Here is a 16477-nt window from a genome sequence, read left to right on the forward strand (position 1 = left end):
CCCTTATTTTGAAAATTCAGCGCACAGAAGGGAAGTCCAAACAACATCTGCAGCATCCGGCCGTTTTCCATGAGCAGGTGAGCCGCTTTTCGGCTTCAAAACCGGTTTAGTTGCCCACAGAAAGCTGGAGGTCGCTGGATCTCACCCTGCCGGCCTTACGGAGCTGCTGCTGCTGAGATCTGAGCTCGTTTCCCCGCCAGAATGAGCAGCTTGAAGGGGTTCCAGTCCCAGCTGTCGTCCATCATGGAGGCGCTGACCCGAGCCGCGGTGGCGGAGATCTGCGGGCTGGTGGACGACGGCTACGCCGTCCTGCAGCTGGAGATCTCCCGCAGCCGCAAGGAGAACGAGGCGCTGCGGACGAAGCTGGAGCTCATCGAGTCCATCATCGCTCGGGGCAGCCGCCGGACGGACGGCGGCCCGGAGGACGCGGCAGCCGGTGAGTTCAGCGGAACCGAACCGGTGAAGGTTCATCACCGGTTCTGTTTTTATTATTATTATTATTTTGGTTGTGAATGATGGAATCAAAGCTTCATGTTTCCACCAAACTTCATTAGAAAAACTGCAATAAAGCGTTTCGGCTCTACTGGGAACAAAGTTAGGACGCCATTCTCAGCAGGATGACTTTCCTTTCAGTCTCTTTTTAATTCGGCACATTAATAAAACCGGAAACTACAACACATCCCCGCGTTACTACAGTTATAACTGAGGAGAAGTATTTAGTGGGTTTGTTTTGTTATGATCCGTTTCAGGGCCGTTAAAATGTGAGCAGAACCCTGAGCAGAACCCTGCGTGGCCACCAAAAACCTACTGTCTGTAGTTATACTCAATGTTTTTATTCTATAATGTCATCCATAAAGCAATAACCCAGATAAAAGAGTTTGGTGTTGGATTATAAACTATAACAATTTGTTTGTATTTATTTGAAATATTATGACAATTATGCTTACCTAATATAATAGCTATTGCAGTCATAAAAATGTTGTAAATAAGATTACAGTAGGCATTTTAACACAAGCAGATATTTTTGTTTTAAACCATGATGGCGCCTCTACCGTGCTTTACTGATTTGATCGTTTCAGCTGAGGCTGAATCTGAAAGTCCTTTGAAACGCCAGGAGAACGTATAAAAATAACAGTTTATTCTGTCTGTCTGTCTGGGATTTCTGCGTTTTATAGTTCATCCTGGAAGTATTAGACATTTTTCTGGATTTTTTTCCCTGTAGTTCTGTTTTTATCTGTGTTTGTTTTTCCACCCAGAGTTGGAAGCTGAAGCGTCTCTACAGCAGGTAAAACCCTCCAACTTCAGAGGACATGGATCCGTTCCTGCAGAGGTGAGACATCCACCATCACTTTACTTCACTAATAAACTAATCCAGGTAAAACCGCCATGTTGTTTCTTCTGACAGGATTCTGCTACAGCCGCTGCGGAGGAGCCGATCCAAATGGATCAGGACATTGTTGTGATCAAAGAGGACACAGAGGAGGAGAAGGACGACCCGCTGCTCCTGCAGGAGGACGGTGAGAGGAACCAAGTTCATTTGGGTTTCTCTAAATATTCCAGCTGTAGGCCTCGTCCACATGTATTGTTTTTCTTTAAAAAAAAAAAAAAAAACGATAGCTGCACCGCATCGTTTAAAAAAATATCATACACAAGGGATCAGTTTCAGAAAAGTGATGATCCACACCAACCCGCTGGATTACCAGACCCATAAGAGGCTAATCTAACACCTGTCAGCCAATCAGAATCCTTCAAAAGAACCACGGCTTCCTGTTAGGAACCAGCTGACCAAACGTGCTAGAGCTCAACTTGGGATTCTGGGTAATGAGCGGTACTTTGCTGGGGTTGCTAGGTGACAGGCATTATCTGCTAATTTGTGAAATTTTATTTCAAAGGTTTTTGAAATCACTAATTTTCCAGACACCAGAATAAAATATTGACATAGTTCCCACAAATCTGAACCAGAAGTCATCCGCGCCACTGGACCGCCATCTTGGTAGGCAAGCACAGCGCAGAGCATAGATGAACCATGGCTTCCACACCAACAAGAAGTATATTGACACTCTTGACCAATGTGCAAGAGACAGATAACCTATCGACCCGTTTGAGACAGAAAATGTGGCTTGTTTATTGTTGTCGTAGCAACTCCATAGCAACTGTCATGAGAGTTAAGTATACCTACCAAGAAGGCTGTAAGCTACAAAGTTCCTGGAAGTGTGACATCACATGAGAACTATGGCCAAAAACAGCTGAGTGATTTCTGTTGTGTTTTAAGTTTGGACTGTTTGTAGAAGCAGAAGAAACCCAAATGATAGTTCTGCTGTGGACGAAAGACCAGATTGCATATAAATCTGTTCAGTTTTCTCGATATCCTGCTATGTATGGACTAGGCCAGAGTTAGTGAAACCTTTCGCTCTGATCCGTGTTCAGGTACGGAGGCGGAACCGGGTCTCCCTGTGGGGCAGGAGGGCCCATCCGGGATGAAGATCTCTGACGTGCGGTGTTGGGACCAGAGCAGCTCCTGCAGCGGGCAGCCGTCCCCGGGCCCGTCCGGCGCCGCCGAGGGCAGCTCTGCTGACTTTGACCTGGCCTCTGAATCGGACAGCGGCGCTCTGTCTGCAGCGGACATCAGGACCGGCTTCCTGCTGGGGTCTGGAGACGGACCGGCAGCTCTGCCCGGACTGTTGGACCTGAAGCGGGGCTCGGCTCTGGTCGGGTCCGTCCCCTGCGATGTGGATCTGGATCCCGGCTCCTCCTGGAGCAGCCAGTCTGTGCCCAGCATGGTGCCGGTGCCGCACCGCTCCATGCTGCTGGCGCTTGGCGGCTCCAGACTCGACCCGCTGGAGCTCAGCCGGTTCTGCAGGGACCAGCGATTTGCCTGTAACTACTGTGGAAAATGCTTCACATCGTCGCGCAGCCTGGAGACGCACGTCCGCGTGCACACGGGCGAGAGGCCGTACAGCTGCGCGCAGTGCGGGAAGCGCTTCACGCAGTCGGGCCACCTGAAGACGCACCAGAGCGTCCACACGGGGGAGCGACCCTTCTCCTGCGAGCACTGCGGGAAACGCTTCGCGGCCAAGCAGAACCTGCGGATCCACCAGCAGAAACATCACATGGTGCCGCTTTGACTGGGACAGAACCGAGCCCAGACCCGCTGACCCACAGACAGGGCCGGCCCAAGCCTTTTGGCACCCAAAGCAGATTTTCAGATGGGGCCCCCCGTACCAACATGTCAACACCAGATTCTTCATTCCTGAGCTGCTCTGTGTGTGACGTAGCCACATTAGCATCATTTGAAACTAGCTTACCAGTTTTATTTTGACTGTTGATTTTAACATTACAGGGAAAAAAAAGATGGTTGAGATTTTAAAGTGCTGAGTGGTATTTAAGTGTGCCATGTTGTTTTAAGCATTTGAAAGTAGCATCAGCTGATAAATTTACAGTTTTAAACACAATTTAAACTTTATTTACAGTAAACAAGTTTGAGATGTTATATTTTCCCAACAGAGGCAGCAGCCATCAGGAGGAAGAAATCACCTTCCACACATCTCATTTCTACAATAGGTTGTGTGGAGGCTCTAAACTGCTGCTTAACTTGCATCTGCCTTGGGCCGGCTCTGCTGATGGACCAGAACCTCCAGCAGTTTCATAACTTTTTCTGTTTATCAAGACATTTCAGTGGAAAAGCTGCTCAGACTTCTTCTCTCTGCCTTTTCATTCACTTTTAAACAGGAAGTCATTCCAGTAGGAACCTAGTTTTGTCTTTAAAGACAGTTTGGTGTCAGTCAGTCAGAGGAAGATTTTCTAAAGTTATATTTTTGTTTTTTATCTTACCGAATCCAAACAATAAAGTTAAAGCTGACAGAAAAGCTCAGACTAAATCAATTTTTATTCATCTAAAACAATTTCAGATTTCTACTGAAAACGGCCAATCAGGTGCCAGGATTTTCTGTCACCATGTAGAAACTGAAGAACGACCTGCTGTGTTTACATCCACCAATCCTGGAATGTTATTAATTTTACGCTTGTGATAAAAGCAGGTTTCTCCTACGGTGGAATAATTAAACACACCTGGAACAGAAACATTTGACTGATGGTGAAAGTGTAATACTGAAGGTGTGTGTATTATGTTGACTGTTTAATAATAAATTCAAACTGTTTACCATTTGTAAAATTCAGTGCAGTTGCAGTGAAATCCTCCTCAAATAAATCATTTATCAGAAGTAAGCTCCACGCTCCGGCTGATTGTAGCAGAGCTATTTTAAAAAGGTGTTTTTGTTTTTAATGATCATTTAACAATCTGTTGGCTCAGTGGAGATAGTTTCATTTTAAATTAATGGTTTTATTCGTTTTTAACCTTTATACATTATATATGCATCCTAATCAGTTCAATTTGACGAGTAAATTAAGTAATAAGAATTTGTGAGAAGTTTCCCAATTAGTAGTACCATGGACTATACTAAATTATTTTCAAAGAAATGTAGCTATCTGTAGTTTAGGCAGACCGCAGATGTTTCCTTTTCTGTGCTGTAATGCCAAGATGCATTATTATTGACTATTAATGCAAATAAACGTGTTTTTTAGTGGAGGTCTCAAATATTTGGGGATTTTAGCTATTTGCAGAGGCAGAAATACATATAGAAAAGTAAAAAAAAAACAAGATAGGTGGAAATAAATAGAGAAATGAAAAGGGTAAAAAAAATACAGAGGGAGAATAAAACACACAAAAATATTTGAACGTACACAAATAAAATGTTAAAAAGAAGTTATTGATAATAAAGCAATTACAAAGGTTAAAGAACTTGATGAAAAGAGATATATACATTTACTTCTGGCTGTCTATTTTAATTACCACCAACATTTATTTACTGTATTTTTGTACATTTAATCACATCTTTGAGCATTTATTTGTTTCTGTATTTATTCTTTTGTGGCAGTATTGGTCCTCTATACGTGTCCAAATTATTGAGTTATTTAAAATACCGTAGTAGAGTTAAAAGTAAAGTTTACCAATAAAAAGAGTAATTTTAGTTTCTAAACTTGACTCGCCTACTTTTACTTTGAAATAGGATCTTCATGCGGAAGTTACGTAATAATAATGAAAACCATGACTCTTCCCTGTAGTCTCGGTCGTCGGTTGTAGTCCTATCTCTGCGAGGCTTGTGTCCGTCGTCTCGGACGGTTTCTGAGGTCGGCTTGGGTTCGTACGTTCGGTCCGGAGCTGCTTCAGTTCGGTTCCGGTTCTGTTAGAGCTCCGCGATGTCGGTTCTAAGCAGCAAAGCGCTCCAGGAGCAGCTCTCCGTCGTCCTGGGAGCGCTTACCAAGGCGGCGCTGGCGGAGATCTGCGAGCTGGTGGAGGACGGCTACTCGGTGCTGCAGCTGGAGATCAGCCGGAGCCACAAGGAGAACCAGGACCTGCGGAAGAAGCTGCACCTCATCGAGTCCATCGTGGTCCCGGGCGGCGGCAGCGGCGCCGGGGAGAGCCAGGCGCCGGCCCCGGAGGAGAAAACCGAGGCGACAGAGGCTGCTGTCCCACCGGAAACACCGCACAGACAGCGGGACAGAGAGCTGGAGGACGCCGCCGGTGGATCCGGGGGAGACGGAGGATCCGCCGGGGTGGAGCCGGAGGAGGTAACCGTTCTGACCGCAGACAAATTATTTACCACCTGAGAAACCAGAGAAACCTCAGAGGGGGTTATCAAATAATTATGGCTTATTAGGGACATTGTAGGTCGATAAAAGCATTTTTCTAGCTTCTGTTTTTTCTAGAAAACTTGGAAATTCCCTAATTTACAATGTCGACATTTTTCGACTTTTGGAAAATTTCTGAGTATCAAAAGTAAAAAAAAAAAAAAAAAAAAAAGAAATCGACTTTTTGAAACTTCCCCAAAAAATTTAGAAAATTTCTGAGATTAAGCTAAAAAAATTTCTAACAAATGGTCAACTTTTGAAACAAACTAAATTTATGAAATTTATTTGAAGGGAAATTTCCTCTTTTATTTTCCTATGTACAATGGCCCCAGTATGCCTTTATAAAATAATTCATTTATTAGACGTGGATATATGGAGGCCGAAAGCGGCCATACTGACTTGCACTTTTTCCCTACGGTTTTCTCAAGATGATGAGTTAATTACCCATTTTGTCGAGATTGTCTTGAGAAAACCTGAAATTGACTCATTATCTTGAGAAAACCATCGGGACAAAGTATATGCGAAGTTGAAAAACTTGAAATAGTTTTGTATCTTTTGATCCATATTTATTTTTGGACCTGGTATTTTCCCCCCAGCTAGTAAAACAGAGAAACTTAGTTTTTGAGTCAAAAATGTCAACATTTAATTAAGGGACCGCTGATTTGCATATATTTACATAAAAAGCGTAGACCCATGAATACTGCTTTGTGATTTGAGATGTTTCAGTTCTGTACTGAATAAAAATATTCTTCAGCTCAAAAGAAATAAAGAAGTAATATTTGTTTTTTGGTTCCAAATGGAAAATAAAAATGAGAAGTTGGGCCTCAAAATGTGGGAAATGTTAAGAAAATGTTTTTTAAAGATGAAAATGAAGGTGATATGTGGCCAGTTTTCAGATTTAATGGATATTTATCATAATGACTCGGCGTTTTGAGGCGGATCTGAAGGCCGTTTGGGTTTCAACAACAAATCTCCGGACTGGAAGATAACTGTGTCCTCATGCAGGAGCAGAATCTCGTTAAAACCGGAGACTTTCTCATTATAACGAGATTTATATCTCATTAAAACCAGAGCATATTCTCGTTTAAACAAGAAAGGTCGTAACGTGAAACTGCAGCACCTTGCGGGGCGTTTGAGTGCCGTCTGGAAGAAAACGGAGAGTCAGAGGGAAGATGTAATCTGTCAGAGGAACTTTTTTTCCTACATCTTGTTAAAATGAGAGTTTTCTGGTTCTAATGAGAAAACTTTCGAATTTTAACAAGATCCTGCTCCTGAATTTATTCCCAGCTCTGGCAGTTTAAGGCTTCCGTACAGGCAGACATGTTGGAGATGAAGCTGCTGATTATTTCCTCTCTGGGTCGACGCTGCAGGCTGAAAGCGGCTTTGTGAAGTTAATTAGCTCCTAATCTGGGGGAACCGATCTTTAATGGATGAAGTGATTAAAAACAACTGCAGCTCTTTGTCTTGTTCTGAGTGGAAATGCAGAAATAAGCTGATATCCTGCATGGCTGCTTCTGCTCTTATTAGAAATGTTGTGGCTTCCTCCAGGTTCCGGATGTGGTTCTGATTAAAGACGAAGACTCGGACGGGTTCGACAGCATCGACGACGGTGAGCGGAAAATCATTCTGCTGCTGCGCGATGCGAACATTTCATAACAGCCCATATTGATAATTATTGATTCATTTTTTGTTTTAGATTTCCAAATGATGCCAAACTAGTTCACTGCACCAAAATCTTTTTTATTTTAACAAGTTATGAAGACAAAACTGCTCCATCATACTGCGTTACCCATTCTGCAGACTGTTGAGATTTCATAGTCAAGCTTACAGATTGCCTACATTTCCCATAATTCTAATGGATACTAGCAGGTTTTAAATCTCCACCAAGCAGCCAAAGTACCGTCAGACAGTGGCAGTCACATTATACCTCCAAATTTAAATGTATTTTTCCAGCAGCAGAAACTGAAGGACCATCAGAAGCTCCTCTGTGGTGAATGTTTTAAAAAGCTGAACTAGAAAATAAGAAGTTGAGGGAATCATCCTGTGTCTCAAGGCTGGTTTAAGTAACTCAGCTTCATTTCATTTCATATTATTAAAGGATTAATAGAGGAGCCATGTTGTGATGATTTTCTGAACTTTTAAAGAGACAGAGGCCCAAAGTCAAGGCGTTAAAATACGAAGTCAAATTTCTTATAGCGTGAAAGCTGAAGGTAACAGTTACCCGATTATGCTGTAAAATGCCATGATTTGTGTTTAAAACACATTGTACTGGCCCTTTAAATCTCTGGATGATCCGTAACGCTCCAGAGTTTTTCCTCTCTGTCCAGGAGAACGGAGGCGCCATGATGGCGGAGCGGCAGCCGCCAGCGAAGCCGCCCCCTCGGCTCGGTCCGTCCGCAGGCGCCGCCGCCGCAGTCGGCCATACGAAGACGGCGACCCGTCGGCGCTGAAGTCATCCAAACTGTCGGGCGGGTCACAGCAGAACGTCCCGGTCTACAGCCTGGACTCGCCCCGCAGCGAGCCGGGCGGCTCGGCGCCGGAGGACGTCCAGGTGAAGACGGACGCCTCGGCCTGCTCCTACCCGGACGTCCAGCTGGTCCAGGACTGCTCCCTGGCGCCGCCGGGCCCCAGCAGGCAGCTGTTCTTCAGCAGCGCCGCCCTGATGGAGGCCCAGTCTCCCTCCAACCGGGCCGACTTGGACCTGAACCTGGACCCGTCCTGGTCCAAACAGCCCAAAGGCTCCATGGCGTTCGCCCAGTTCTGCCCCAACGAGAACCTGGAGGGCGACGTGTTCAGCCTGAAGCTGGTCGGTATCGCCGGCTCCGCGGACGACCACAGCGCCGCAGCCTTCGAGTTTGAAAACGGCGGCGGCGGCATGCTGAACTTCGGACTGTACGGATCCTCGCCGGGCCAGCAGCTCTCCGCCGCGGATCCGGACGAGGACGCCCACAGGAAGCGCTTCGTCTGCTCCATCTGCAACAAGACCTACGCCACGGCGCAGAACCTGGAGGTCCACACCCGCATCCACACGGGCGAGCGGCCGTTCGCCTGCGACCAGTGCGGCAAGAAGTTCACGCAGTCGGCCCACCTGAGGTCGCACCTGAACGTTCACACGGGGGAGAGACTGTACGGCTGCTCGCTCTGCTCCCGCAGCTTCATCGTCAAGTACAGCCTCAAGCTGCACATGAAGAAGTGCCACCCCAACAGCTGGGTCCAAACGGGCCCAACGACTGGGCCCAAACGGCCTGAACCGGGTCCCAACTGGACCCAACAACTGAGCCCCACTGGGCCCAACAACAGAGCCTAAGCAGGCTGAACTGGGCCTAATGGTTCGCTCCAGAACTTTGTTCTACTCTTTAAACCTTTTCCTTTCTAGCGAAGCGTTAAACAGCCAGAGGTTGTAAATGAATTCAGGAGCGGTATCTCTTTAAGGTTTAAAACTACTCATATCAGATTTAGATTTCTTTAAAACCAAAATATCAGGTCGTGATTTTAAACCACCTCAACACGACTTTGGATTTTTGCACTGAAAAAAAAAAAAAAAAGAGAGAGAGAGAGAGAGATTGGAGCTTCAGCTTAAAAAATGTAGTTAATTTGTCACATCTATTCAAATGTTTGATAAACTTAATTTATTAGCATTAGGAATGTTAACATTTGATTAACATGACTTGTAACTATTGATGCTCCGTTCTGGTTTTTTGCTTCCGACTCCAATCCTGATCACCAATGAGGGCCGATCACTGACGATCATCTGGGTTGGCTGTTAATTTCTATTAGATCTGGCAAAATGTCAAAAATGATCTGGCAATAAATTCACCTAATTTAGACATAAAACATGCAAAATACAACACTATTCAGTCAAAAGGACAACTTGAGATCAGTAAAGTAATATTTAACAGTCAGGCTCTCAATACCATAAATTATACATGAATCAAATAAATCTGGCCGATCGATCGGCAAACCTCTACTTATAACAAATTACATTTTTTTAAAGTTCTTTTTTTCAATGTAGGAGAAACGTTGGAAGAATCAGAGAGGAAACTCCTTCATGTTTTAAGAAGTCAGAGGAACATAATTTTATTTAAAACTAGATATAAAACCCGTCTGGTTATCAGAAACTCGTTTTAACGAGATAAAAAACAGATTAATATGAGTTTGTTATAGAGATGAGTTTCATCTTGTTGATTAGCTTTCTTAGGATATTAAACTCAAACTCATTTTAAATCAGTTTCTTGTCAGAGATGGAAACAGATAAACAAAAATGTCTCATAATGAAAAACTTTCTTGTTTTAACGAGAAGTTTTATGTCCTTATAGTGAGAAACTTCCTCATTAGAACGAGATTCTTCTCCTGAGTTTATTTCCAGTTCTGGCAGTAAAACGGTTCCGTAGATTTCTGCATGTTTGTGTAAAACCACCTATGAATTTTAATTTGTCAGGTTTTAATGAAGCGCAGTAGCATTTTTCTAAATGATGTAAAAAATCTTAAAGTTTTGAGATGGAATCAGACAGATTAGAGCGGGAGGAAATGAAACCGTTTAATCCATGAAGTTTAAGGATTTCAGACATTTCAGGTATTTATGTTCTGAGGAGACGAAGATGAAACTTTTTTATTTCCCCTTTTATTCTGGAGCTGCAAAATTTGAGGGAGTTTTTGTCCTTCTGGTGGGATTGAGATGATTGGTGTCCCTTAATGTCCTAGTAAAAGATTATTAGGACCAGACTAGGAATTCTGTTCTTCTTAATTAGGAGAATAAAGCGGTAATTTTCTGAGAACTCCTAAATATTTTTTTTCACTCAAAGCACACAAAAAGTGGATTCTGCAAAACATGTTCCCTTTAAGACATCGGCATCAAATGATCAGTATCAGGATTAGAAACATTTCTGAATAATCGGCCTGATCTGGTCACGTCAGATCTTGTTAACTATCAAAGCTTTTCTCTCATTAAAACGACTTTTCTTGTAATTTTACAACATTTATCTGGTAATATTGCACCTTTACTCTTATATGATTGTATTTTTGTTTATTTAAAATATCTCTTATTCTGGTCCTAATCATAAAACTAATACTTTCCAACAGACTAATAGCCACCATCATGCAGTACCACTCCTGACCACTAGACGCTCCAATAAACAGTGTTTGTCTATTTTACTGCTGTTTGAATATTTTGTTCCCAAAATACTAAAACAATTACATTTTATACGCATCCTGTCTCCTGTGTTTTAATCCGTTTTTAGTTCAGTTTAGATCCAGACTCGATTTGATTCCAACATCTTTACGTTTTTTTCTTCGCTCTACCTAGAAATGAACCTTTAATTCTTAAAATCCTTCACAGTCTTTCAGGTTCTTGTCCAAAACCTGTTCAGGTGAGTCCACAGATGATCTGCTCCTGGATTTGGAACCTTAATTTCACCAAACTTATCTAGAAACATTTTGGTTCCCTATCCACTACAGAAAAAAAAAGATAATTATATAATAGATAGCTTTATTAATGTATTATATGTATTATAAGTTACATAAGTCCTCTGAGCAGTAGATCCATTTTGTTAAAAAAATAAAATTTCTTATATTTTATATACTTGCGTATTGTTTATATTCATAAAAATCTCACATTTTTTCATTAAAAAAATAATAAAAGTCTTTGGGGCGGCCCAACGACTGGAGCCCTGGGCTGCTGCCCTAACGGTCATTCTGAAGTCTGGTCCAGTCAGGATGAGCTCCTCACTGCCAGGATGATCCTAAAGGATGAAATCCACAAACTAAAGCAGTCAGACTAAAATTCATTCTCATCACAAAATCATATTAACAGTAACAGTAAAACTAACTGCTGCAGAGCAAAACAAGGTATTTGGGGGGTTAAATGTCTGTAGACCTACTAGATTAGATTTATTATTATTGTAAAATGACATTAATAGTAAAACTGCTGAGGGATTTTATAAACAGTCAAGACACGTAAGACTAGACCGGAGTAATACTTCACAATAAAACCCTTCCATGTTTCTTTCCTTAATTGTTCAACAAAAACAAGTTTTTTTCACATAAAAGTTTCAAACTTATATTTCGTGAACTTCTAAATCCCTGAATTTACTCTGCGTGACTAACTGCAAGTTTCAGGTCAAACACCGGCTTTTATTTTGGTGACTCCGGGTTTTCTATACCTGGAATGTGTGAACACGTGACTTCGCGCATGCGTACTGAGTATTGTTTCCGTTCCTGTCGGTGTGGAGGCCTCAGGCAGGTAAACAGAGGTTCTCCAGAGGTTCTCCTACGGTTCTGTTGGTTCTAACTAGCTCTCAGCGGTTCCGGTCGGACCAGCAGGAAAATGTCTCCATCCGCCACGTTTCACTCCCAGCTCGCCTCCATCATGGAGGTTCTGGCCAACACGGCGGTGGCGGAGATCTGCGAGCTGGTGGACAACGGCTACGCGGTGCTGCAGCTGGAGATCAGCAGGAGCCGCAAAGAGAACGAGGTTCTGCGGAGGAAACTGCGGCTGCTGGAGCTGCGGGCGGCGCGGTCTGCCGCGCTCAGAGCCGCCGCGAGCGGAAGCGGCGCCGCGCTGCTGTACGCCGCTAGCGGCCGCCCGCGCGCCAACCAGCGCGTTCACGAGCCGAGGAGGAGCGTGACACTGACAGGTGACCTTTAGGGTTCAGATTTACTTCATGCTAACAGAAACTATCCAAAGGTTTCAAATTCACAGTTATTAAACCAAGTTGAAGTTGGCGTCTGATTTGGACTAAAGGGCTATTCCGCTACCGTAGAGTTGATCTATGACGTAAAAAGGCTATTGTAGATAGGAAAAACAAAACATTAAGATATTTAACCAGATATTTAATAATAATAGTAGTAATAAAAAGTTTGATCTCAAATATTCTAGAAAAAACCTGAACATTTGAGTTTTATAAGTAAAAGATTTTCCTCTTTCGAAACTCAAAAGTTTCAAAAGTCAAGAATATTCCCATTTTTAAATTTCCAAAACTAATCTGCACATGGTTTGTTGAAATGCAAAGATTCGGTCACAACAAGATCAATAATCCCCCACTAATAAATGCACCAGTTACCAACTGGTGCATTAAACAAAGAGAGTCCATGATTTCATTTGTCCAAACTATGAGGAAAATTGTCCAGAATAAAACAAGAAAACATTAGTGGTGTGTGTGTGTGTGCGTGTGCGTGTGCGTGCGCGCGCGCGCGTGTGCGTGCTCAGACTGCATCAGCCTCCTACCAGACCAGTTTGGAGGTTCTGCTGGTTCCAGTAGCTCGCCACCTGACCTGCATTAGAGAAACAGGACTAGTTAAATATCATCACACTGCTAGTTAGCATCTTAACAATGGTTCATTTATACACAGAAAATCAAATCCGTGCCGTTATGTTCATGAATGTGCTTTATTTGTAAACATTCATGCAGTTTTTGTATTAATATTACGCAACAAAACCCATAATTCAGAATCTGCCCAAAGACAAAATGGAGGATTTTTCATTTGGTAAACTCAGTGTATGGGTTGTGAAGAAGTTGAACTGTTAGCTGCTAATGGCAGGCTAAACCAGTTAGCATTAGCTACAAACACTAGCAAGCTAAAATCAGTACTTCAGTTCATGACAGACTTAAATCTAAATCATGTTTTTATAATGAATCTTAAAGTGGAAAAGCGTCAGAAACAATGAGCTTTATGGAAGAACAAACCTGGAGCAGCTCTGGTCACCAGTCCTCCCAGTGGTTGGCTGAATGCGTCATGTGACCAGGATCACATGACTGACATCAAACAAGCTGGTGATGCTTCTAATGTTAATGAGAATATTCAGTAGATTTTAACCTGGATAAAATCAGATGCTCAGCTCTAGTGACAAAAATCTTTGTGACGTTAATATTTACTGAAAGTTCAACAGTTTTGTCAGAATTGAAACTAATGGCTCTGAAGTTTGAGAAACATGAAACATTCTGGAAACCGACCAACAGAAATTAAAATTCAATAAACATTTGATACATAGTCAGAAATTCATATTTTCAAATGTAATGAAAAATAAGTGGCAGAAATTCATAATTCATTAAGCCTATAATCATTTTTAAAACTTTAATTTAAACCACTTTCAGAATGCACCAAGAAGGACTTGGAGAATAAGGACCAGTGTTTTTCAGTGGCCTACTCAAAGTCCAGACCAGAGCTCAAAATCCATTCATTGTTTTTGCTTCTGCAGAAGTTGCAGCAGAGCTGTCCTTGTCGTCCAATCAGCAGACTTCTCAGTGCAGAAAGACCCACCCACCACCAGAACCAGAACCAGAAGCTGCAGGACAGATGGTGAGCCGCCGCGGCAACCACAACCGCCGCGGCAACCGCAGCGGCAACCGCAGCGGCAACCACAACCGCCGCGGCAACCGCAGCAGCAACCGCAGTTTTATTTCACTGGGACTGTTTAATTCAGTTTTAAGGATTTAAATACCGTTTAGTTTCTATTTATAGTAGTTGTTCTAGTTTTTTCATACTCTGGTTAATTTTTAGGTGCAGAATTCAAAAAGGTCAAAGTATTGTGATTATGTTTACATCGACGGGGTGATGAATACTCAGCAGAAGAAACCAATTTAAAAACTGTATTCAGATTCTGTTGAACAATGCGCCTTGTTTCCAGGCGGCTGCCGCCGAGACCACAGTGGTGATCAAGGTGGAGGATGAGGAGGAAGAGTCCTGGTCCCAGTCCGACCCTCATGGTAAGACTTCCTGTTAGCCTTCCTGTTAGCCTTCCTGTTGGCCGGTGCGTTGTTAACCTGCAGGCGGACTGAGTCTGGTTTCGCCTCCAGGTCGGTTCTGTGTTGGTTCTGAGGATCAGCACGAGGCAGAAGCTTTGTCCTCGCTGGTCAAACAGGAAGAGAGCGGTGCAGACGGCGGCGTCTCTTGGACCAGCGCGGAGGTGAGCTCCACCTCCACCCAGCAGACCAATCAGAGGCCAGAAGCCAGTGGCTACGACTCCATGATGCTGCAGCAAGCCTCCCACGCTGCAGCAGCAGAACCCGGCGGCTCCTCCGGGTTTGTTCCCAGCAGAAACGCTTCAGCTGATTCAGGAAGCGGCTTCAGCCACAGAGAGGCGAGTCTGTCTGCAGCGGGGCAGCGGCAGCAGCAGGGGGCGCCACAGAGGGACGGCTGGCGGCAGCAGAGCCACGCCGCCCCCGGAGGGAAAAAGTTTGCCTGCAGCTTCTGCGGGAAAAGCCTGGCCTGCCTGAAGAACCTGAAGACCCACATGCGGGTTCACACGGGCGAGAAGCCGTACGTCTGCGCGCTCTGCGGGAAACGCTTCTCCGACTCCAGCAACCTGAAGCGCCACCAGAGCGTCCACACGGGGGAGAAACGCTACGGCTGCGTCCACTGCGGGAAGCGCTTCGCCCAGTCCGGCTCGCTGAAGGTCCACATGGCCGTCCACACGGACTGCGGCCAGTTCCGCTGCTCCGTCTGCGGGAAGGCCTTCACCTCCGCCGGCCACCTGAGGAGGCATGTCGCCATGCACGCCGGGGACAAATGCTTCCCTGCTGCGTTACCGTGACGACCGACAGCAGACGCTGCGTCCTTCAGCAGGAGTTTCAGACCAGTCGTCGGCCGCGCTTCCTGCAGCAGGTCTGACGCTTCCTGCTGGTCGGATCAGAGCGACAGGAAGTCCTGAAACCGTCCGGATCATCAGGCTCCTCCCACAAACTGTGCAAACTGTGTTTCTGTGCAAATTCTGACATTTTTGTGTACATTTTTAAAATTCTGCCATATTTTGGCAGAAACAGTTTAAGAGGATAAAGCTACTGCTGTTGAGTTTTTCTTTTTTCCTGGTTAGCGTTTACATCACAGCCCTGTGTTCGGGTTTTATTGTCCCACTTAAAGGAGGAGTTTTTTTCCGGTGGTCTGGCGGGGGGTCGCGCTTTTAATAGATGGTTTTTGTGTCTGTGTGTGTGGTTTTGGGAATTGACGGTCTGACGGGACATCGCCCCGTTGCCCCGTCAGACCGTGCTGTTTTCTAAAACTATCTCAGACAGACGCCCCCTGGTGGTGAGTGAGGAGAGGGAATAATCAGCATTGTTTGACTTGTGACTTACAAAATTGGCAAGCTGGAAGTCTGTGATGTTGTTGAGCTTCACAGCAAATACTGTGATGTAATAGTTAAAAAACATAATGTGGAGCAGAGAAAAGTGATTGGATTGAAACGTCGGACCCAGACAGAATATGAAGGTATCTATGCAGCACCAGGAGAAACTAAGTTAAACTTTTCTGCGCTCCTAGAGATGTCAAGTACACAACAGGTATTTAAGGGCTGAAAGTGGTTTAGGAATCATGAGTTCCTTTAACTGGTCCAAAGGAAACCTGAACGACCTCCAGAGAACCTGGAGAACCGCAGACGGAGAAAATATTTTGGTTTCAGACAGGATGAGTTTTAAATCCACTGTGACGCTTCAGCATCTTCCTCCTCTGAGCGGCGGGTCTTCATCCGACCCGGTTCGGTTCTGAGGAGAACCAGCTGGTTACACATGATGGAGAAATGTTTCCGGAAAAATCTGCACAGTTTTCTTTAGAGTTAAAAACTTCCTGTTTTCTGGTTTATTGTGAACAAAACAAATGTTCTGTTTTTGTTTAGAAAGTTTTTACGTCTCGACGGTTCTAATAAAATGACTCGATTGTTTCTCTGGTTTCTTTGTTTTAGACTGAAACAGTTGGTGGAATCATCTCCGTCTTTGTGTTGCCTTCAGGGTCAAAGGTCACAGACTTAAAAGAAGTTGGACACAAAAACTGGAATTAATTTTTAAACAAACACAGAACCACA

At 44.1% G+C, this 16477-nt stretch overlaps 2 protein-coding genes across 2 annotated transcripts; both read left to right on the plus strand.

The window, feature by feature from the left end:
- Window positions 1-31: 31 nt before the first annotated feature.
- On the plus strand, window positions 32-16336 carry LOC116721922 (uncharacterized). Its single transcript, XM_032565953.1, has 11 exons — window positions 32-436; window positions 1257-1330; window positions 1406-1517; window positions 2428-3122; window positions 5248-5628; window positions 7237-7297; window positions 8016-8899; window positions 11975-12320; window positions 13883-13983; window positions 14312-14390; window positions 14481-16336. Exons 1-11 carry the CDS (start codon window positions 202-204, stop codon window positions 15215-15217), a joined length of 3705 nt encoding a protein of 1234 aa, XP_032421844.1. The 5' UTR covers window positions 32-201; the 3' UTR covers window positions 15218-16336.
- Window positions 5113-10894, plus strand: LOC116720973 (sal-like protein 3). Its single transcript, XM_032564515.1, has 3 exons — window positions 5113-5628; window positions 7237-7297; window positions 8016-10894. Exons 1-3 carry the CDS (start codon window positions 5257-5259, stop codon window positions 8993-8995), a joined length of 1413 nt encoding a protein of 470 aa, XP_032420406.1. The 5' UTR covers window positions 5113-5256; the 3' UTR covers window positions 8996-10894.
- Window positions 16337-16477: the final 141 nt, after the last annotated feature.

Source organism: Xiphophorus hellerii, chromosome 6, assembly GCF_003331165.1.
Source record: "Xiphophorus hellerii strain 12219 chromosome 6, Xiphophorus_hellerii-4.1, whole genome shotgun sequence".
Lineage (NCBI taxonomy): Eukaryota > Metazoa > Chordata > Actinopteri > Cyprinodontiformes > Poeciliidae > Xiphophorus > Xiphophorus hellerii.

Bases quoted from the DNA above. Each gene is read 5' to 3' on its own strand.
- LOC116720973 (XM_032564515.1), top strand. From the start codon at position 5,257: ATGTCGGTTCTAAGCAGCAAAGCGCTCCAGGAGCAGCTCTCCGTCGTC. The intron at 5,629-7,236 runs GTAACCGTTCTG...GGCTTCCTCCAG, and splicing joins CCGGGGTGGAGCCGGAGGAG to GTTCCGGATGTGGTTCTGAT. The intron at 7,298-8,015 runs GTGAGCGGAAAA...CTCTCTGTCCAG, and splicing joins GTTCGACAGCATCGACGACG to GAGAACGGAGGCGCCATGAT.
- LOC116721922 (XM_032565953.1), top strand. From the start codon at position 202: ATGAGCAGCTTGAAGGGGTTCCAGTCCCAGCTGTCGTCCATCATGGAG. The intron at 1,518-2,427 runs GTGAGAGGAACC...ATCCGTGTTCAG, and splicing joins GCTGCTCCTGCAGGAGGACG to GTACGGAGGCGGAACCGGGT. The intron at 7,298-8,015 runs GTGAGCGGAAAA...CTCTCTGTCCAG, and splicing joins GTTCGACAGCATCGACGACG to GAGAACGGAGGCGCCATGAT.